This window comes from Canis lupus, chromosome 26 (genome assembly GCF_048164855.1).
Source record: "Canis lupus baileyi chromosome 26, mCanLup2.hap1, whole genome shotgun sequence".
NCBI lineage: Eukaryota > Metazoa > Chordata > Mammalia > Carnivora > Canidae > Canis > Canis lupus.
In genome coordinates, this window is record NC_132863.1 from 13,799,985 (window position 1) to 13,822,368 (window position 22,384).

The 22,384-nt window shown below is 52.0% G+C and overlaps 1 protein-coding gene across 1 annotated transcript in view; it reads left to right on the forward strand.

Annotated features, from left to right (window-relative positions):
* The first annotated feature begins 241 nt into the window (after positions 1-241).
* JAG1 (jagged canonical Notch ligand 1) overlaps positions 242-22,384 on the forward strand; it is a 35,693-nt gene continuing 13,550 nt past the window's right edge. The window contains exons 1-7 of the mRNA XM_072800065.1: positions 242-438; positions 872-1,177; positions 9,755-9,806; positions 15,509-15,763; positions 17,501-17,561; positions 21,431-21,561; positions 21,853-21,972. Of these exons, the coding sequence (XP_072656166.1) occupies positions 358-438; positions 872-1,177; positions 9,755-9,806; positions 15,509-15,763; positions 17,501-17,561; positions 21,431-21,561; positions 21,853-21,972 (1,006 nt within the window). The 5' untranslated portion in view covers positions 242-357. The remainder of the gene's footprint in view (positions 439-871; positions 1,178-9,754; positions 9,807-15,508; positions 15,764-17,500; positions 17,562-21,430; positions 21,562-21,852; positions 21,973-22,384) is intronic.

A 22,384-nucleotide genomic window follows, 5' to 3' on the forward strand; every position in this document is an offset into this window, starting at 1 on the left:
AAAGGGAATAAAAGGCTGCACATAATCATAATAATAAAAGAAGGGGAGCGCGAGAGAAGGAAAGAAAGCCGGGAGGTGGAAGAGGAGGGGGAGCGCCTCAAAGAAGCGATCAGAATAATAAAAGGAGGCCGGGCCCTTTGCCTTCTGGAACGCGCCGCTCTTGAAAGGGCTTTTGAAAAGTGGTGTTGTTTTCCAGTCGTGCATGCTCCAATCGGCGGAGTATATTAGAGCCGGGACGCGGCGGCCGCAGGGGCAGCGGCGACGGCAGCACCGGCGGCAGCACCGGCCGGAGCACCAGCGAGAGCAGCAGCAGCCGCGGCAGCGGCGTCCCGAGTGCCCGCGGCGCGCGGCGCAGCGATGCGGTCCCCACGGACGCGCGACCGGCCCGGGCGCCCCCTGAGCCTCCTGCTCGCCCTGCTCTGCGCCCTGCGAGCCAAGGTAGGAGCCTGCCGGGCCTCCCTCCCGGCCCGCCCTCTCCTTTCCCTCGCAGCTCCCTGGACGCCTGCGGCTGAGCGCCTCGAGCGGGCGCGGGAGCCCCCGGGCGCCCCGCTCCCCGGCTGGGTCCCCCGCGCCCGGGGGGCTGCACCTGGGCCGGGAAGTCCCGGACCTCCTACGTGTCCCCTCCACCCTCCGGGCGGGGCCGGGGGCTGTGTTCTCTCCGCTCCTCGCCCCCGGGAGCACTCGTCGGATTTCTCCGGCACTCGTGCATTTTGTGCTCGGGAATCACGTTGAGTCCTTGCACCCAGTTTTGCAAAACCCTTTTCACTCGGCGCCGGGGGCCCGTCGGGGCGGGCGGGGAGGGAGTCGCGGCTTCCACCCTCGGAGCAAACCCCTCTCCCCCGCGCTGACCTCCCTCCCCCCTCGCCGGCAGGTGTGCGGCGCCTCGGGCCAGTTCGAGCTGGAGATCCTGTCCATGCAGAACGTGAACGGGGAGCTGCAGAACGGGCACTGCTGCGGCGGCGTCCGGAGCCCGGGGGACCGCAAGTGCTCTCACGACGAGTGTGACACGTACTTCAAAGTGTGCCTCAAGGAGTACCAGTTCCGCGTCACGGCCGGGGGGCCCTGTAGCTTCGGGTCGGGCTCCACGCCAGTCCTCGGGGGCAACACCTTCAATCTCAAGGCCGGCCGTGGCAGCGAACGCAACCGCATCGTGCTGCCTTTCAGTTTCGCCTGGCCGGTGAGTGCGCCACGCGGGGAGGGCGGCCCGCCGGGGTCCCAGCCCGCGCCGGCGGAGCCCCGCGGCCTCGCCAGAGGGACGGCGGGTCTGGGCTGGAGCCTGCGCGCCGGCTGGCAAAGCCTTGCCGGGTGCGGCGTGAGGCGGCTGCGACTCCGGTTACGGTCTCCGCGGCCTCTTGCCTAGCGCGCGGCAGTGGGGAGCCCGCGGGGGCTCGCGGGGGCTCGCGGGGCAAAGCTCCCAGGGAGGCGGGCTTATTAAACCTGCATCTAGAAGGCCCCAGAGTGACCCTCCCCCCCCCCCCCCGAGCTGGGCGTCTTTATGGACGATCTCTCTTTGCTTAACGAATTGAACCTGATGCGCCGTGGAAGGCGACGCGCAGTTCTGGCCTTCGAAGCCGTCCAAATGGTCACTCCCCCCTTTCTCGTGAGCTGCCGCGAGGGCGGGTGTGCCCTTCCTGGAGGGCGTGGGGGAGCCAGTTTCCCGCCGCTGCCCGGGAGACTTTGGGGCGTGCGGGGACGCGCTCCGGGCTGGACGGGAGGGTGCGGGGGCGGCCGCCGCCTGGGAGGTGGGTGGGGGTTGACTCTGGGCCGAGGCTGGAGCCGGGAGCCCGAGAGCCTCCGCCCCCTGCCGGCCCCTTCCTGCCCTCGCCCCCGCGCGGTGTAGCCCTTGTGGCCTCACTTCCAGCGGTTCCCGGGCTCTGGAACCAGCTGTGTTTGCAAACTTCCCCGGGAAGGGCGGGGGTGCGCCCTCGTCCGGCGGGCTCCGGCCCCCGCTAGCCTCCGGGGGCGTGTCAAGGCCTGGAGGGGGCGGCCCGCTGGAGGCGGCTGCGGAGAAAGTGCCAGGGCTCGGACCCCTGCCCCGGGCGCCGCTCGAGGCCCCGGGCCCGGCTGGCCCGCCCTGCAACCAGGCCCTTGCAACATCCCAAACTGGGTAGAAGGAAGATGTGTGTGATTGCAGAAGCGGAGGAAAGGGGAAAACGCTGGTGCCCTCTGCTCCGCTCCTGCCGTCCAGGAGGCGTGGCTCATCGCCAGGACTGGGGCTTGGCCCGGCCTGTGCGGCGAGGGTGGGCGGTGAGGGGGGGAGGGGGAAGCTCCGTGCCCGGGGGAATACTCTCCGCCACGTGCTCTGATGGGGTGCGCTCTGCTGCCTCCTATCCGCGGGCTGGGGCTGTGATTCGCAGGGCCGGGAGGAGAGGGAGGGGGGAGAGTGCCTCGGTGTGGGCGTGGGGGGGGGGGCACGTGTGATTGTGAGTGTGTGTGTGTGTGTATCTTGGGGTGGCTCTCAAGCCGCACATTGACTGGAGCTGGCGTTATAAAGTGCCCTCTGCCATGGGTGAGATAAGACAGTTATCGGAAACATGCCATTAAAAGGGACTTATAAAAACCCATGGTATGTAGAGTTCTGAGAATGGAGGGCTGCGTCTGTTGTGAGATTTCAATTTTACAAAGACTGTTTATCTTGTTTGTTAATCCCCTACTAGGGAGAACTTTAAAGAGGCTGGCCACTTTGTAATCTGCCCGTGCCCAAGTTCACTGTGAATACTGCCCGCCCTTGAACTTGTGTTTAGAGTTTAGGGGGGAAGGGGCCTGCAGGTGGTTCCACCCTCCTGAGGATCAGTCCGGAGCCCCTTGCTTTTCACAAGACCATAAAAGGAATCTTATTAGTGATGTGGAAAAGCTGCAGGCCTGGCTGAGGCTCACTTTGGAGAGTAGGGTCAGAGGATGGCTTGGATGAGAACAGGGAGCCTTGCTCACCAGACTGGCCCCGGAAAAGTGACCCAGAAGGTGTGTCTGTCCCTATCTAGGACTCTGCCAAATGTCAAATGGGGAATGAGCAGAAGCGGTGTGTGGGGCAGGGAGACGATTGATTTGCTGGTGCTCTTCTGTGGTTTCAGGGCCCACGGGTCACCAACCATGAAATAGACTCTCGGCTTTTCTAGAATAGGGAGACTGCTGGGGCTACACAGAGTGTAGTTCTTTTGAAGTTGGGCCAAATGCATGTATCACTCATAAATGAGTCTCCACCCTGCCCCCCCTAAAAGACCTGCTGTGAAACATAAGCTTTGCTTCCCAAGAGAAAGTGAAGTTTAGGTGTATTGTTTTAGTTTATTTTCCGAGTGTGGTTAGAGAAACACCACAGTCTGTAACTTTTAAAGAATGATTCCAGGGTGAATGTTAACCTGAAGTGAAAGCATTTAGGTATTGAAGAACATAGAACAGTCTCATTCAGTTTGGCAATAAAATATTAATAAGCATGTCTATTTAAGACTGACTTTCTTAAATAGGTAATAACTGAACTTGGTACAGAATTCAAGATGGAAGGTGATACAATTTGTTTTTCTTTTTTTTTAATCAAACCACTTGGGACTTCCATTGGAGGCCCTGGCCCTTAAGCAGTCACAATTACCCTTAGCATGGGTCTTCCCAAATGTGCTGACAGTGGAAGAGCTGTGGTTCAGAGGGCACGGTAGAAGGTCAGTTTAGAAGGTGGTGTAATTCATGTCTTTTGTTTGGAATTATGACTGTAGTCAAACCAACTGTTCGTGTTATAGAGAGGAAGAAGAGGAAATGAGTGGTCACATTTGAAATCTAGTCCACATTCCAGTGTCCCTGTGGGGAGCTCTGTAGAGGTGGGTCTGCCTGTTGGATTGTATCTGATCAATGTGCCACTGGTTGTCTGCTGCCCCTGTTCCAGGCTTGTGGTTCTCATTGGTGGCTTCTAATCCCCAAACCAGGGCTGTTCACAGGGTCTTAACTGGAAGTAACTGGCCTGATTGATGACCCTCCAATCAGACGCACCCAGTGATAAGAACATATGTTATGGAAGGTAATTGAGCTCAACGGGAAGTGATTTGAGAATAACCATTTGTAAATCATTGAAATGGTTAAGTTGTACCTCTCAGAATTAGTGCTAACTCCCCATAGTACCTGCTTATTGAAAATCCATTCATGCAGTTACCACTACCAAGCCCCCAAAGCTTTTTAGGAACTCCAGGACCCCAGTTCCTGAACTGATGCTTTGCGGACCCTGCAGTGAAATGAATCTAGAGAAACTTGGGGTGGGGTGGAGGTAGTTGACTATCAGGTCTTTTGGCGTCCTATTTAAAGGCCATTGACAGTGATAAAAGGCTTGCTGGGAGCAGCTGATTTTTTTTTTTTTTTTTTTTTTTTTTCCAGGAAAATCCAATGAAGTGTCAGAGATTACAGAGGGATGCCAGCTTTGGCCCCTTTCACACTTAGGGCCTGATTGAGCAACTGCGGGGGCGGGGAAGGGGGGTTTGAGGAAATCCGATGCCACTAGGTTCATCACAGAATATAATTGATACGTCCTTGCCTTTATGCCCTCTGCTGTGTTTCTGGGTCCCTGTGCTTCTGTTAGGTGCGGTGTGGACACATGGATGGGGTTCTCCTCTGAACTGGCTCCTTTCTGCAGCCAGTATGTACAGCCCATGTGGTCATCATGCATGCAGACAACCGCACACAGGAGTTCAAGTGCTTTGAGCACAGGCCTTTTCTCATGTGGAGAAAACCTCTTCTGTTCTCAGACCCCTGTGTCAAATGAAAGTGATGAAATGACACATCTGCGTTGCAAAACCAGGCTTGGGGGGAAAGGGGACCTGTGCTTACTTGGTGCTAAGTGTCTGTAGGATGGCTGCTCCCCACATGAAATCCCTGTTCAGATTACTTGGTTTCTAATTTTTTCTTCTCCTCAAGGTGTAAACCTCTGTGTTTTCTTCCTCCTTGTCTTGTTTCTTAGCAACTTAAACCTCCAGTACTTACATGAGTTTGCAACCCACCAACTCCACACCCATAATTCTTCAGCGACTTCAGACATTTGTAGACAACGGTGAAGCTTTTGGCATCGAGGCAGTAGGGGTAAGGAGGAGTGGCAGCCACTTAAACAGGCATGTCACTTCCCTGAAAACCAATGATCTGAATACTGCCTACAACCTTTACATCAAGGAGCAGGAAGGGGTCCCTTGGTAGAAGGCATGTGGAAAGTTTCGCATGGATGAAAAATGTTGTTCCTGAAAAACATGCAGCCAAGGCAACAAAGGAGTCTTCATGTTCCTGATCTGAAAACAGGAAAGCAAGCAGAGGTCTTGGCTGGATTCATAGCAGCCACCAGTCCATTCTAAAGGCCCAGAACTTGGTTCCAGTGTCAGGCTTGCCATGTAGGAATGCGTCCTCTCTGGATGTGCACACAGTTAGCATGGTAGTCCTTAAGGCAAATATTCCCAAGAGTTCCCCCTTGGTAAACTTCTATAAGTGTGTTCCTTCTGAGAGAAGTGGCACATGGCTCGAGCTTTTAAATACACTTAAAAAAATAAAATAAACATAATCCACTTTTCAACTTCAGGAAGATGTATTAGGATGCATGAGAAGTGATGACTCTTGGGTTTCCTAGAACGGTGGCAGAGGTAGAACCGGGTTCTGCATTCAGAAGTGTTCTACCTTTATCTTGGCTCGTGGTGCTGGGTGGCCGGCCGTGTGGTGATTTCCTTGCTGGTTTCTGGTCACTGCGTGGACTGCCCTGCGGTGACGTTTGTCACTGGTGCAGTGCATGTTCAGGGAAGAAATTCTGCGATGTGGCTCCCAGTGGCTAAAGTGGTACATAAATAGTCAAACATTCAGAGTCCTCCACCAGCTAAGCCCAGTTTTTCTACACTTTTGGTAAATAAGTAGAAAGGCTTCTTGTTCAGGCTTGCTCTGTGTGAACCGGACGGTTGTGCTTGGCTGGCTTCTCGGTATTCTATCTATTAACCTCGCCACCCTTTTGTAACTGGTGCATTTAATTATCAGTGGGATGCTTTTCAAACAGGTAAGGGTAATGATGGGAAAGGCGGTGGGGGCATCTCAATGAGAGTCTCCATTCTGGATATGAGCTTTGGGGCCCACCTGGTGAGTCTTTGAGGTGGGCTTTCATGAGAAAATCACCCTTTGTAACCAGATCGGACTCTATTGAAATGTCAAGCCCTGCAGACTAAATTGCAGTCTACGGCCGAAGTCATGTCAGCTCGGATGCTGTGGGGCACTTGTCCTTTCTTCAGGCCTCCCCTGGCCACGACCTGGTGACACGTGAATTGTTCGTGCGAGCGTGCGTGTGCCCACACATGCGATCGCTGAAGCCTTTAATATGTTTGTGACTGGAATATTTTATACCGTGGCCACCCAGACGCAGGCAGGACAATAGTGTGGCCGAATTGACTGAAATGAGGATTACAGAGAATAATGCCGCCTCTCCAAAAATACTGCTAATACAGGGCCCGCGACAGGAAGCGCCAGTTGAGTCAGCAGAGCACAGGGCCCCAGGCAAACCCCGGGCCGACCGCCTGGCACAGTGGCCCCCCGGGCACGTCGGGCATCCCGGGGTCTGTGCTCCTCGGCCGCCCCGTCGCAGCGGCCTGGGGTTTTGGACGCCGCACGCGTGCCGCTCGGACGGCGGTTTGTTGCGTCCGTCAGCTTGGCAGGAATGGAAGCAGCCTCTTCTCGGGCTTGGTTTGGCCGCCACTGTTGCCAGGAAAAGGAAGCTCCCAGCTGCCAACACAATTACCTTTGTTTCTTACATCCCCCTTCTTAATGTGGCAATTAAGTGCTTACCACTCTGCGCGGTGCCAAGGCAACCACCGTGGAGTCGCCCGCAGCCTCCGTGCCCCGGGTGCTGGGAGGCCCCGGGCGCCCCCGGGGGCCTTGGGGTTTGGAGGCCGGACCCTCCTCCCCAGAGGTCACTCTGAGAGCTGGCCATTCTTCTTTCCTGCTGCCTGGGAATGGGGACCAGCTGCTGTGGCCAGATTTCCCTGGGCCTGGAGGTGGGAAGGGAGGCACAAACCCACACTGAAGTAGCTTCCCATCTACCCATCCCTCCTGCTCTGCCCCCAGGCTCTCATTCTGGGAGAGATTTAAGAAAAGAAAAAAAAAAAAAAAAGCAAGGTGACTCTTCTTCTAGTCTTACTTTTGTAGTCTGAGGCCAAGAAAGATCCAGGTATTTGCTGGTTCTGTTTCTCGTGGGTGGTATTTTTGTATGAACTTGTTAAGTTGGACACTTGCCCATCATCTGGCCTGGCACCCCCTTTCCAAGCCCTTAAGAGGGTGCCCAGGGACTTGGCCTCCGCTGGGGGACAGATTGGCAGTGACAAATTGGGGGTGACGTGATCAGAGCAGATTGCGTCCAATTCTTGGCCTGATACTGGCCTAACATGATGACACAAAGTGTGCGGTCTGGACCTCCGAGTATGGATATATATTCTGGGATGTACAGAGGTCAAGCGTGGGCCTGGGAAAAATTAAAGTTCCTAGCAACTAATAATCATTACCAAATTATCTTGATTGTTGATCTATAGTGTGGGGATGGAGTGGGAGGGAAGAGGGCCTCCTAATAGGGGCCTTGGAGGGAATCCTTTCTTCTGAAGGCTGGGTGGGAGGAATCCTCCTGCCCCAGGAGGTGAGGCCCAGAACCATCAGCACTTCTCAGAAACCAGGGACAGAGACGATCCAGGGCTTTTTATTTCTTTTGTTTATTTTTTTTGACAAGGCCTTGTTGTCAGCACTGTAGCCCCAGCCCTCACCCCGTGTCCGTCTCTGAGAAGGCAGTTCACGGAAGATTAGGACACTTGGCGCCCCGAGCTCAGTGCTGCCGGGTCGCTCTTTTCCCTCGAGGTTGGGCAGTGTCGGTCAGCACCTCCTGAGGTCTTCCCGGCAATGGTGGAGATGAACCTGGTACACAGCTTGCTCTTCCTGGTTCTTTTGCAAGAACTGAGGGATGCCACCTTCTTTGAGCATCAAGCAGAGTTAATACTGTCCTGCCAGCTCAGTCCAGGCACGCCTTCTCCTCCTGTGGGGTTTGTGGATATTACATGTTTAGTGCTTGTGCAAGTCTGTCAGAACCGCGGGTATCAATGCATTTAATCAGAGGATTAATTACAATACGGGAATGTATAGAACGTGGTCTCGACATGGCCAGCCAGCGATGGGCTTAATTATACAGAATCAGCCCCACATCGGGCCTCATTTGGACTTGGTTCTCACCTCCAATCAGTAGAGAAATGTAATTTCTTGCTGCTCTCAGGGAAGAGTCCTGTAATTTGTTGTTAAGTCCCGGGAAATTTAGTGGCTGTAAACAAGGTGTAACTTTTACTAATAAAATATTAACGATGACAACAATGAATTGGGACCCATGGCCACCAAACAGGAGAGGGCTGGGTATGTGCCCTGGCTTGCCTGGTTTTGCTTGCTTTTCTGAGCATTTTCCCACAGTTATCAGTGAACGAAATGGAATCCTACTCTGCTTTGAGTATGAAACATATTTCGGCTGAATTCCAAGGCAGGGTCTATCACAAGATATTTTTATATTCAGAGACAACATGCTGTGTCTCTGTGCGAGCCATAAGCTTGCCTGGAGTTATGAATGAAGCTCCTTTTTTCTTTCTTTTGCTCCATGTTTGCCTTCACCTTGTAGGTCTGCCTCTTCTTGGTGACTGTGCTTCTGGCCACACGGTGCTCTTTGAGCTCCGTGCGCCACTGTGTCCAGTGCGTTGGTATCTGACAGTGACCATGCAGGGATACAGAGGAGGAAGGCCTCATGGGCCTTTTCTCCCCACCCCCCTCAGATATATTTCTCCAGCGCCAAGATAGCAGGTTTATTTAAACTGTGGTGTTTTGTGAGACTGACCTCATTCTAAATTACAAGTGAAGATTTGAGTAAAAGCGGGAATTTGCTAATGGCTTGGATTTGGGGGGGGGGGGGGGGGGAGGTGTGGAATTCTGAGATAAGCCTGGAAGATAAAAAGGTGCCTTCAGTATAATAGCTGGCATCCTGCCAGTGTCCAGGGAATTTGTTTAGTTAGTGGACTCTGATTATTCCTGGAATGTTAGATCTTATTGACAGATAAGTCCATCAATAGCTATAACCCGTGGGGGTGTGGTGGTTTCTCCCTTTTTGTGCTTTCACCCCCAGAGTCTGGCCCCCAAGCACCCCAAGTTAGGTCGCCGCCTTTGTCCTGGTCTCTTTGCACCTACCCCCCCCCTCCTGCTTCCTAGAGTCACCTGATACTTGTGGGAGCCGAGATGGTCTCACAGACAGGGCTTTCAAAGGGGTTCTGGAAAGGAAAGGGGGCCTCCCCAGGGGCTGCCCCACCAGGGCCCAAAGTGTAACCTTAGCAATACTCAGCCCTCCTCACTGGATGCCCTCCCCCCGCCCCCATGCAAATACCTGGTTAGGTTAGCTTAGAAGAAATTCTTTGTGTGTGTTTCTCATGCACTAGAGTTAAGGTCTGGAAAGTTTTGGAAAACTGTACTGTGTTCACATATAGGGAGGTGGTACTTCCTGATGATGACTTTGGGCAGCTTGCACAGCTGACAGTGACCAATCGTGGTGGGCCCCTGCCAGGCGGAAGGAGTCAACCTGGGGATGGGTACCAAGGAGGGGCGTTGGGGGATCTCTGCTCCACAGCAAACAAGAGTTTTCATTTTGGTTTTATGGTTCTGTTCGGTGGAGTATGTGAGGGAGCGCGAGCAAGTGTGACATGTGGGAGCTGACTCTTATTTCTGAATACTAAGTGGTGGTTTTTCTCTGTTGCAGAGGTCCTACACTTTGCTGGTGGAAGCGTGGGATTCCAGTAATGACACTCTCCGTAAGTATCACAGCAACGGGCTTTACTCCAGGTGTGCCTTTCTGGAAGTGCGGTGCTTGGGGCACAGTAGTGTTGGGCTGGATCTGTCTCCCGAGTGCTGCAGAGGGCTTGTCCTACACTCCCTGCTGTCTGCCCCCATCCTGTGCCCACCCCACCATCCCCAGGGTGAACTCCCTGGAGTCTCTTCCATAACTTCCCCTAGAATGTGTTCACTTGGAACATTAAGTGGCCAGGACAGATTCCCAGTTACCTCAGTCCCTGAATATGAGACCTAGATTATCTTTGGGATAGAGATCTTAATGGTTTTACAACTTTATTTTTTTTTAAAAGATTTTATTTATTTATGAGAGAGAGAGAGAGGCAGAGACATAGGCAGAGGGAGAAGCAGGCTGCATGCAGGAGCCCGATGTGGGACTCGATCCCAGATCCCGGGATCATGCCCTGAGCTGAAGGCAGAACCGCTGAGCCACCCAGGCATCCCGGTTTTACAACTTTAAAACTGTGCAGACTGCTAAAGGATCAAAGTAGTGACTTTTTAAAAGTCCATTTAAACTTTAAGTTGAGCGTTTAATCTCTCATCAGAAAGATAAAGCCTGCAAAGGTGGCGCTGAGCTCTAAATCTGAAGACCTTGAATTTCACTCGGTGGGCAGGTGAGCCTCTAGCGGCTCAGGGTTTCTTTCCCACACTGTGCATGACAGACCTTTCATTGAAGTGGAATCCCAGAGCCTCACAGGCACCGCAGCTGCCTGTCCCCTTCTGAAAGATGACGGTTTCAGGGGCAGGTTGCTTTTCAGAGGTGCGAGGTGGGGAAGTCACAGGGATTGTGTCTGGAAATGGCAGCAGCCTGGCTTCTATGGTGTAGTCTTTGCTCTTTAACTTAAAAATGTTTTCCCTCCCTCGCTGAAACTCTGCACTTCCTTTTTTGCTAGCAAGATCTGGAAGGTTGTCCTGGGAAAACTTGATTCATGCTGAAATCCCTTAGTCTGCATAGGGGGAGGGTGATCCAACTCTGTCTTTGCCCTCCACCCTCTGAATGTCTCCTCCCTTCTTCCGTACCTCACTGACCCTTTCTGGTTTTGGCTACTGATAACATCTCCCCTCATCTCCTCACCATGCCATTTTCTTTTAAGCACATCTGAGGATGCTGAATGCCCAGAGTGGACGTGGTGAGGGCTTGGCACTTGTGAGGAAGGCTACTTTGGGCTGTGTCTGGCTCATCGGCTCTGCCCTCCAGCCCCCCACCTCCCTACCCTCCGCCCGGGGCCGCATAATTACTGCTAAGCCCTGTAGTGTTGAAGGTTCCAGTCAATTTGGGTCACTCCTCTTGCTCTGATATCCGAAGCCCAGATCTGTGGACTCTCTGAGGGCCACCCCGTCCTGCTGTGGTGTGGTGGCAGAGGAGGGTGGTAACCAGCCTCAGTTGTGGCCCATGCCTGTCAGGGTCATTAGACACCTTTTCGTTCTCCTCCCTCATGGGCCACAAACATTGGGGATTGTGTGAGAGTTGTGTCACTGTGAACTGGTTACCATGGTAACTAAGCTTTGGGAAGATGGGGAGGGGGCAGTTAGACACTTCCGATATTCTGGTGCAGATGTGATCTTCTCCTTCCCTTCCCTGTTAGATGTTAAAACAATCTGGTAGAGTGAAGATCCTCGAGATTGATTCTGACTCATGGCAGGAGCTGGTTCAGGACACCTGTTAGGGTGTGCAGCACAGTTAGTGTCTGTAGGGCCCTTCTTGGGCCTTCCGTCACCCCACAGGTCAGCTAGCTGCGCCCCTGGGAAGCTGTTGACCATCCAGAGCTGCCTGCGGTTGTTTCCATTTCCGAGTAGCCCTGTTTTGGGGTTCTGAGGCCCCTCCTCACTGAGGAGGGGGTAAAGAAATCCCCAGAAGGGCACAAGGAAGACTTGAGGTAGGGAGAAAGAGCTTTCAGACCTCTACTCTTGAAGACCGGAGTTGCCACAAAGCCCTGAAATGCCTACTGCAGGTCGCTGAATCTCACCGTGTGAGCCCCAAAGAGGAGGAAGTGGTTTATACACTTGTTTATTCAGCCTCTCTCTTTACAGCACTTCCAAGGGATCTTGAATTCACGTTCAGAACCATATTTGGCATCTTCTCTCTCCAAATTAGATCCTGCCTAGGGCCCTTCATGGATGACTGGCACCAGCATTTCAACACCTAGTACCATGAGCCAGAAATCTGGAAGACACCCTGTAGTACTTCCCTTTCTCTTCCCATCCATATCTAATCCACCTTCAGGTTCTGAAAATCTTATCTCTAATGCCTCACTGGAATCCTGCCACCTCCCACATGTCCCCTGCTGGTCCAAGTCACCACCTGCTAACACCTGAACCCCTATGGTAGTGGTTGAATTGGCCCATCCATATCTACTCTGGTCCACCACCAGTGCTTTTTCCATCCTCTTGCCATCCTGGTCTTTCCAGAGCCTTTCCCTTTTTTTCATTTAAAATGATTGACCTACAATATCCTCTGTTTCTGGTTTGCATCTTGATTCGATTTGATTGTCCTCTTCACTAAGAGCCACTTGGTGGCTTCCTGTTGCTCTTGGGACAGCTCTGTGTGTGGCCCCAAAGGCCTTGTACAGCTGTTTTGTTTCCTTGCTAGCTCCTAACTCCATCCTACATGCTGCATTGTCTTCTACCATATCCAAATCCTCATCCTGTTCCACCAGTCCCCATTCTGTCCTCAAATGCATCATCACCTTCTGTCCTGCCGCAGGGCCCTTGCACATGCTGTTTGCACTGCCTGGAATGTTTTGCTTATTACTCTTTACCCTCTGTCCCTCCCATGAGGCAGTACTCCATGAGGGCAAAGCCTAAGGATGTGTAGCAACCCAGATGGAGTTGGCTGCTCTTTGGGGGCCAAACAAGTTGCCAAAATTCTGGTTTCATATGAGAGGCAGAACCCTGAGTTTTAGGACAGAGGATTCCTTCTCACCTAGGCTCTGTAGAGAGATTGGCCCCGACGAAGCCCAGGTGCTGTTTGAGTGTTAGACTGTTGCCTAAAGCCTGGCCCTCCTGGCATTAGTCCTCTTGAGACCATTTCTCTTCTCTTTCAGAACTATATAAGACCCACATTTTTCTTTTCTCCCCCAGTGCAAACGGTTTCAGTTTATGGCAGTGCTCAGTAGATCAAATAAGTGTTAGTCCAGGTTTTCCTTCTAGCTTAGGCACCTTGACTAAGCTCCTGTCCTAGGTTTGTGGGTTGGCGTGGCCTCAAGGTTATGCTCAGACTCGCCTTATTACCTCTGCCTTGGCCTGCGAGGCTGTTGTGGGGGCTACGTGCTCCATCTTCACACAGCTGAAGATCACAGGAGGGTCTGCTAACATCCTCTTCCGGTCATAGAGCTGGACCCCCAGGTGAAATACCCCCTGGATACACCTCTATGCCCCAAGATGAGAGGACGTGCAATTCAGGTGGCGGCAGCTTGGAAGAAGCAGGTAGCAGAGTTGATGTCTACAACCAGATACCAGAAAGTCTGTCCTGCACCCATGACTCCCCCCCCCCCCCCCCCCCCCACCACCACCTCCAGCTGCTGGGAGGAACCTGCCACACAGGTGTGAGGCTGGTTCTATGGATCTGTTAGCCATGGTGAGGATTCCAGAATGATAGTTTTCACATTTTCTAGACCTAGGTGGAAAGCCAACTGAACTGTTGAAAATGACCTGTCAGCCTGTGTCTTTAGGATTACCCTAGACTCTTGTCTGAACTGTTTGTTGTTACCTGCCCAAGAGATGCTGGAGGCCTTTGAGCCGTGTGTTTAAATAATTCCCGTATTAAGATCTCATAATCACATGGTAATAGCTCGCTACAGTTTTTAATTGAATCACGGAGCAAACACACAGTTAATGGAGGGACATTTTTGTCATTCCTTGACCTGTGTTATTTGTAAGACTTCATGTTAGTAAAGCGTTATCTGCAGGTGGTTCTGTTTGTGCTGGGGTGTAAGTCTACAGGTATGTGGGCTTGTTCGACGCTTGTCCTGCCCACACGACAGTTAAACCCAGAGGGTGAATGCTGGGGCGAAGCTGGAACTCGTGTGGATGGAGCCCCTCAGGAGCTCCTCCTCCCCTGGTCACTTGTTGGCTTTGCATAATCTTGTAGATGAGCACAGGCGCTGGTCCTAGAAAAACAGGGGTGTGGGTGGGTAAGAATCACAGACATTGTGAGTAGGTCCTAACACAGTCTCCCGAAGGTGGCCTTGCCCTTGACAAGGCAGTGAAGGCTTGGTGCTGGCAGGTTTAAGAAAACAAACACCACATCAGGCTGTGGTGCTGACTTACTGCCTTGTTTCCCTTTCCCGTCCCTCCCCTGGACTCCTGGCACCTGGCGGTTGGATTTATTTTTGAACCTGTCTCTTCTCTGACTAGATTATAAGTGACCTCAGGGCAGGGACCACTTCTTACTCCTCTCGAGTGAGAGCTGGCTGCTTGAGCTCTGGGCGTGTTCATTTTCAATAGGCACCTTTTAAAGAGCATGACTTGGCTCTGAAAAACCCCTAGTCTACCTGTCCCTAAACTGGGGTGTGTTACTTTCCCCTCTGCCTTCTGGGCAAAGGTGAAAGGTGAAGCACATCAAGTTCGTGGTACAAGTGCCAGCTGAAAAGGTGGCAAAGTTTATAAATTTTTAAAGACCTAAAACTCTACCCTTGGCTTCCAGGGAGGAGTTTAGAAGTAGACCAAGTCTTTCTAGAGCAAGACCCAAAACTAAAACCAGAAGAGGAGGATTGCTAACCTTTACCTGGAATAAGGTGCTTTCTCTAATATGTAAAAGGCTTTTGCAAATTGGTGTGGCCAGCAACGCACTAGAGCACTTGGCAAAGGAGAGAAACAGGTTACAGTTCACAGGAACAGATGCAGATGGCTTTGTAACCACGTGGAAGGGTGCTCACCATCACTTAATTAAATGCTAATTAAAGTAAGAGATCCGTCTTTACCTATCAGGCAAAGATCAGAAAGTTTGGTAACCTATACTGTGCTGGCATCGCCGTCGGGAAAGCCAGTTTCCTGTGCGGGTGGCAGGACAGGCTGACAGGCCTTTGTTCGTGGTCGTCTGTCGATGGATGTGGGTTGTGTGCACTGTCCTCTGACCCAGCGCTTCCCTTTCTAGGAGGTCTCTTACACTAGAACCACGCACATGGGCAGTCGGTTCAAGGATGTTCGTTATGGCTTTGCTCACTGGTAAAAGGTCAAAATAGCCTAAGTGCACATATGTCAGGAACTAGGTGAACGCGTTTCACTGTATTCCCAGACAGGGAAATACTACACAGCCGTTTAAAAGGGTAAATAGGGCAGCCCCCGGTGGCTCAGCGGTTTAGCGCCTCCTGCAGCCCAGGGCCTGATCCTGGAGACCCGGGATCGAGTCCCACGTCGGGTTCCCCGCGTGGAGCCTGCTTCTCCCTCTGCCTGTGTCTCTGCCTCTCTCTCCCTCTCTGTGCCTCTCATGAATGAATAAAACCTTTAAAAAAAATAAAAGGGTAAATAAACGTAAAGGTGGCTGCCTCTGGGGAGGGGGACAGACTTTTCACTTTTCTGCCTGTTTGTAGTGTTTGAATTTTGTACTATGTGCGTTTGTTTTCATTGTTAAAAATAGGCAAAATGGTCAGGGGAGAAGCTTCTGGTGTAAATGTTAATACAAATCAATACTTTTTTTTTTTTTCTTTTTTTGTTTTGTCTCTAGAGCCCGACAGCATTATTGAAAAGGCCTCTCACTCAGGCATGATCAACCCCAGCAGGCAGTGGCAGACACTGAAGCAGAACACAGGGGTTGCCCACTTTGAGTATCAGATCCGTGTCACCTGTGATGACTATTACTATGGCTTTGGCTGCAACAAGTTCTGCCGACCCAGAGATGACTTCTTTGGACACTATGCCTGTGACCAGAATGGCAACAAAACTTGCATGGAGGGCTGGATGGGCCCAGAATGTAACAAAGGTGTGTGGGCAGGCGTGTGCTGGGTGGGTTAACCAGCTCTGAGTGGCTGGCACTGTTGGTGTCAGGTTCTCTCCCCACCCCCACCCAGTCAAGTGGCTATCTCACATGGGGGGATATTTGGGCTGTTTTCTAGGCCTGAAGCACAAAGATGCTGAAGATGCTGTTGGTACTCCCCTTTCCCCCAGCTGCTGAGTGTTGGCTGCTAACGGCTCACAGCTGTTCCTTCTCTAGAGCCTTGTCCTTGGCCAAACAGCCACTCCATGCCTCTTCCCTCCAGCTCACAGTCTGCGAATGACTGGATGGGGGTACAAAGGCCAGCCACCACCCCCACCACTCCCCACCCCCCGTTGGCCTTGCACTCTGTGCTACAGTTCACACGCCAGGGCTTCCCCTGGGATCACGTTAAAGCCAGATTCCAGCTGAGACCTCTGCTTGGCTCCTTCCCCACCCCATCTGCTGCCTTCAACTCCTTTCTCCTGTACCCAAACCCCTGTCTCAGGCTCTGCTTCTAAGGAACCTGACCTAAAGCAGATGCTAATTGGGACAGGGTTAGCTCAGTGCCTGAATATGTGATCCTGCAGCAAATGACAGCCCCTAGTTCACGGCCATCTGCTGGCAAGCTTTTACGAGGTGTTTTCGGGGGCTGTGGTGTTGAGGGGGATGGGGTGAGTGGTGAACCAGAGCTTTAACACTTGCATAGAGTCGAACCCATCACCGCAGCATAAGCTCTCAGATGTGCTGTCTGTTGTCCCAGCTTCTCCTGGGATTCAGGGAGTTAACTGCATAGTCACAGATGTTCACAGAATTATCTGTGCTTTGTACCTTTACAAAGCTTCTAATTCATAGCAAGTGGGTAATTCTAGTTGACCAGTGTAGGCCCTCACGAACATTAGTGTACTCTGCTTATTTCACCTAATTTGGTAAATTCTTTCAAGATACACTCAAATTTAGAAAGGGAGGTTTTGAATTGACTGAAGGGCAAGACACAGAGGAATTTGCAGGTCTCCTGAGCTTTTCTTAAATCACTAGAGTTTTAAAGGGATGGCATTTCCGGGATCCAAATGAAAGAATTAGCAGACGTACTTAAAGTAGTTGGTATTCTGAAAATAAGTAATGATTACTGGGATACCATGTTGAGTATTTTTTTTTTTATCTGTTTTTTTTTTTTTTTTTTTTTTTAATGAAAGGAAAAAGAATTCCTTTGCAAGGATACTTTGCAGAAGTACCACCAGATCTGGCCTCTGGATTAGCCTGCCAAATGAGGCCTGCCTCATTGGCTTTGTTAGTCCCATGGGATTTTTGAGACATTGGGCATTCTAGGGGGTGGGGATGAGGGGGTTAAGGATGCTGGGGCTCATCTTGAATGTGCCCTCATGGGACAGGGTGGTGAGATGAGGAAGGATCACAGCTCCTGTTCTTTTGGAGAGGGTGGGAATTGACAGGGAGCTCGCTAGCTATTGTGGAGAGCCTCAGAATGAAGATCCCCCTCCCCCATTTAGTCCCTGAGTAGTATCATGTTTTGAAGAGCTGCTAGCATGGCCTTGAAGTTTAAAGCTGGATTTGCTATTTGGGCACCTCCCATCTTCCTTCCCTTACAATGGACTTGACATGAGATCTCTTAAAGTCATGGATTTTGAGGCTTAATGTACTGGGCCATTCTCGTGGTGGTGGTGGTGGTGGTGCAAGAAACCATGTGCTTGACTCATCTTTGTGTGTGTTTTGTTGTTGTTTTTATAGCTATTTGCCGACAGGGCTGTAGTCCCAAGCATGGATCTTGCAAACTCCCAGGTGACTGCAGGTAAATGACTAAACTTTTTTTTTTTTTTAATCCTTTAATGCAAGAGGGGGACTGAATTTATTGTGAACATGCCTCTTTTCCTTTGGAGGACAAGAAAGCTTAAAAAAAAAAAAAAAAAAAACCAAATAGGCACATCCGAAGCTTATTAAATTATACCAGCTGTCTGGTGGAATGTGCACACTTCTCTCTTGGAAGGAAAAAAAAAAACTCTTATGGGCATAGTCGGTGACTTCATGTATTAACTGTTCTGTAAATTGATAACACGTTTTTATAATCTTCCCCTTAAAGTGCTAATGGATGAGATGGAGGGATGTGGGTTTCTTTGAGTCTGTCTCCTCCCCCAACCTGGTTTTCGGTCTCCCAACCCTCCCCCACTTTTCCCATCACTAGGGGACAGCCGAGCATTCTTTAGAATGGGATTAGTACAATCTCCTGGCCCCTTTGCAGGCGGGAGCCAGGCCGGTGCTGAGAGGTTAATGGCTGCGCTGGAATCTTGTCAGTTGAGCCTGATGAATGTAGACTTTTGCTGCTGGCCTTTGAAGTCTGTTCTTTTATGGTCCCGGACAATGCAGAAGCCAAACAGAGACCCACCCCAACTGCTTCATGATTACAGTTTTTGGAACCTTCTTGAAATGTACATTATGCCAATTTGGGAAAGACTTGCTTCAGGAAATGGTGTTGGTGCCTGTGACATTCTGACACAGTCTCACTTGCCTCCCCCTCCTCTCAGATCTGAAGGATTAGCAGATTTAGTGACACTGAGAGGATCCTTGGGGCCCAGCAGTTTTCCCCCAGGAGCTACCCTGGTTGAGCCCAGGGAGGCAAACGAAACACACTAAACCAGCACATCTCAAGTGGACTCTCTTCCACCGCTCTGGTTACCATGCAGGGTCTGATCCCATAGGTCTGGGGGGACCTGAATGTGCATTTCCAATAAGTGGCCCGTCCCCCCGCCCGGTGATGCCCATGTCGCTGGCAGGACCATACTTTGAGAATCACTGCCCCAAACCTCAGTGTTCACGTCCGCAGTTCCCTGAATGAACTGGGGACTTGGACATGCAGATTCCCGGGTGCTGCACCGCACCCACTGAATCCCAGGCCAGGGTTCGGCCCAGGAATCTGCATCTTGACGAAGCCCACCGAGCGATCTTGCTGTTCTCTGTGTTTGGGGGACTGCCACTTTGCAGGGAATTCTCTGGTCTTTACTTTGCGGCCCCGCCGGCGCACGTCTCTTCCCCTCCTCTGCAGCGGGGAGCACTGCTCTGAGGCTTGATGCCAAAGTGAGAACTGAGGCAGCTGGAAGCAAACTCAAACCAGGTTGACCGGGCATTGTCTCTTCCTCCATGTCAGAGAGGTTTATTTTCTGTTGGGCCGTGGGTGGTGGCATGCTAAGCCCCATTGGTGGCAGCTGAGCATTGGAGTTGACAGCATTGCTGTCAAAGTGTGAGCAGGAATCCACCTACCTTCGCCCCTCTTAAGGGTGTTCTAGAGAAAGTCAGATGAGCAGCGCTGTTCGCCACTCTGGGCCTGCTCTGCTCAGATGGGTGTCGGGAGGCCGGCCGCCGCGATTTCGGATTTCTGCTACTGTCATCAGAACGGCTGCGCAGGGGAGGGCCCTCCCAGCCAGAACAACAGGCTTTGTTTCCAGAACGGAGCCCTTTCTCTTTCGAAGTCTCCCCTCCCACTCCCTGCCCAGACATGCACCGGTGCCTTTATTTACTTAAGGTGTGACTTTCCCACACGTCATTTGCATAGTCTCCCAGCCTGTCCTGTTCTGCCTACCTTGAAGGAAAATCAAAACAGAACCTTCTAGCTGAGGAAGCTCAGGTTGTGTCCTGCTCCAGAAATAGTTGAATGGCCAGTTACCTGTAAGTTGTCCTATGGATTATGTATTACAGAGGTGGTGTTTTTTTGTTGTTTGGTTTGTTTTTGCTGCCTTTTTTTTTTTTTTTAATCCCCGCATGAGAAAACTTCACTGGTTTTGTTGTTCCCAAGTAGACTCAGATTCCTTTTCCTGGGTGCACATGCTTGCTTTATTGCAAGCCTGCCAATAATATCAAACTTAATGATGAATCATTGTAGGAGGAAAGTCACTTCAAATTCTCATGAGAACCTTAATCATGTATTATTAAACTGGGATAACTTTGTAGATGCCTCTTTTAGGGTCAGTATTTTTATTTGTTTTCTTTTGAAGTCATCCATGGCCTCTTGTGGTTTCTTCTTTATGCTTGGGGATCCAGCTCTCGTTAATTAAGAGGTGAGGTTGGGTCCTCAGCTGCCTCTTCTTTTATTAGGCAAAGTGAAGAGGTGTCGCCATCCATATTTTGGAAGGAAGAGAAGACAGTAAGGATACTGCTATTTCCGAATCAGTTTCCTCTTAATAGCTCTCAAGCTAAGATGATCTTTTCCTGAATGAAACCCCCTCCCCCAACTCCCACTAACTTGAGTGTCCACTTTAAAAAAAAAAAAAATTTCTACCAGATTTTTTTTTTTTTTCTTACTGCTCTGAATGGTCACGGTCATTTAGACTGCTGTTCTGTTATACACAAAGCCAAACCCTCTGTCTGATTAATTTTAAACCACGCATTCTGGTGGTTCTTTGAATTGGGGTGTGGATGGCTTGTTTGTGGAAGTTAGGAAGTGGTTAGTCAGTGTTCTCAGGGGTTAAGTTGACTCTTGGCCGTGGGTGATTAGCTATTAGCTGGATCCCTATAATTTTCCCATGATAAGGATTTGCTAGCCTGCCTCCGGCTCTCTGGAAACGGAAAGCCTTTCCTTCTTGGGGGTGCTTGTTTTCCAGAGTTACAGCTGAGTGGCTGGGGGTGGGGGAGGGCGCTGGTCGTTCTTACTGTGGCTTTTCCCAGGTCCAGTTCCATGCTCTCCCCACCTTCTCTGGGCTTTCTCCTGTTTACTAAAGCTTGAGTTTTAAGAGGGCAGTTAAAGTTTCTGAGGGCTTAAAACTTGAGGGGAGAGTGAGTGAGACCCTGCCCTCTCTCCCACCCCAGGTGAAGGTTTATGTTTGTGTTTCTGTTTGGGGATCAAAGGCACCGTTGGCCTCTAAAGAGTCCGATTAATGAGACGCTTATGAAGGAAACTTGACTCTGTTTCCCAATACTAGATAAACCGAGTTGACCTCTTCCTCCCCCCCCCCCCCCCACCCCGAGTGAGAAATCACTATAAAATGAATTAGCTTAAGCAGCCCCGGTAGTGGGCCATAAATTATCTGTGGGATTGGTTCCAAGTGCTGCGGCTCCGCTACCTGTCCTGCAGAAGTGGGTTCCGAGATCTTTGCCTCCTCTTGGCCAGAGGAGGGTGCCCCCCCCCCTTTGATTTCCTAAAGCCTCCCAGGGAGGTGGCTTCCTGCCTCACTGGGTGTCTTGTTGCGTTTCTGTGCACTGGTGACTTGCTGTTTAGACAAAGAACCAGGCCTCCGTGGCAAAGTGGCCGACGGTGCCGCGGTTGCGACGACTTTCACTGGCTCTTGTCACCCGAGAGTCCTTCCTGTGCCTCCGCAGCCGCTCGCCGGGGCCCTGGACTGGTTTATTCCACGCCCCCACCGTCGCGCAGCCCTGTGAGCCTGAGAAGAGAGTGGCTTTGTGAGGTCAGCCCCCGCCGGCCTCTCCCCAGACAGCCCTGCTTTTGTCGGCAGCCGCCTGGGAGGGGACCTCGGCCCAAGGACCGAAAATGTTTGTTTAGCCGGAGCCCCCGCCGGAGCCCCCGCACAAGCCTTCCTTGCGAGTCCACTGTCCTGTCACCAGAAATGAAACAAGGCAGGAAAGGCCTGGACTTCTTAGCCTTGCACTTAAATGGTGCAGATCGCCCCGAATGTTCTAAGCACTAAAGGGGGGGTGCGTGCTGTCCGTCCCCAGGTGCCAGTACGGCTGGCAAGGCCTGTACTGCGACAAGTGCATCCCGCACCCCGGGTGTGTCCACGGCACCTGTAACGAGCCCTGGCAGTGCCTCTGCGAGACCAACTGGGGCGGCCAGCTCTGCGACAAAGGTAGGCTCCTGGGGGTGGGACCCTGGGCGGGACGGGGCCTCGGGGTTCACGGGAGAGTTAAGGAGTGCGGCCGCTGTCGTGGGGCTTTCACTTTTATTTTATTTTTATTTCTAGGGACTTAATTCTGAATCTGTTCGAATTTGCCTTTAAGGCCGTGGCTTGGGGTCTTTTTTTTCTGGTTTTAGTCTTTAAAGAGGAACGGTGGGGGTTGGGGCCCCCCCGCTAGAAACGTGGCAGCCGAGCAGCCTGTGCCGCCTGCGAGCCACTGACCCCGCGCGGTCTCTCTGGCAGATCTCAACTACTGCGGGACCCGGCAGCCCTGCCTCAACGGGGGCACCTGCAGCAACACGGGCCCTGACAAGTACCAGTGCTCCTGCCCCGAGGGCTACTCGGGCCCCAACTGTGAGATCGGTGAGCGGTCCGGGGGGACCGAGAGCCCTCGGCTTAATTTTTTTTTTTTTTTTCTTTTGGTACTCTGAGTTTACAAAAAAATAACAATACCCTTAAGGCCTCATAAAAGGACGAAAATATCCTCCAAAGTGAAGACCTGTTACCCCAGCGGTTCTGTGGGTCCCCTAAACTTCCTTCAGGGTGATGCCGCCCACGCGGGGGGCGTGACCCCGGCTCTGAGGCTCTGAGCCGCCTTGGAATGTGGCTGGGGACACTTAGGCCGAAAGCCGGCTTCCTGCCTTCCCTGGACACAGCGGGCCTATAGCCGGGCTCGCTCCCGCTTGTCCGAGGCGAGCTGGAGCTGCGGCCCAGGCGTGGGACTGGCTGCGGGGAGAGAGGACGTAGGTCGAAACACGCGGGTGCCCCTTGCTCA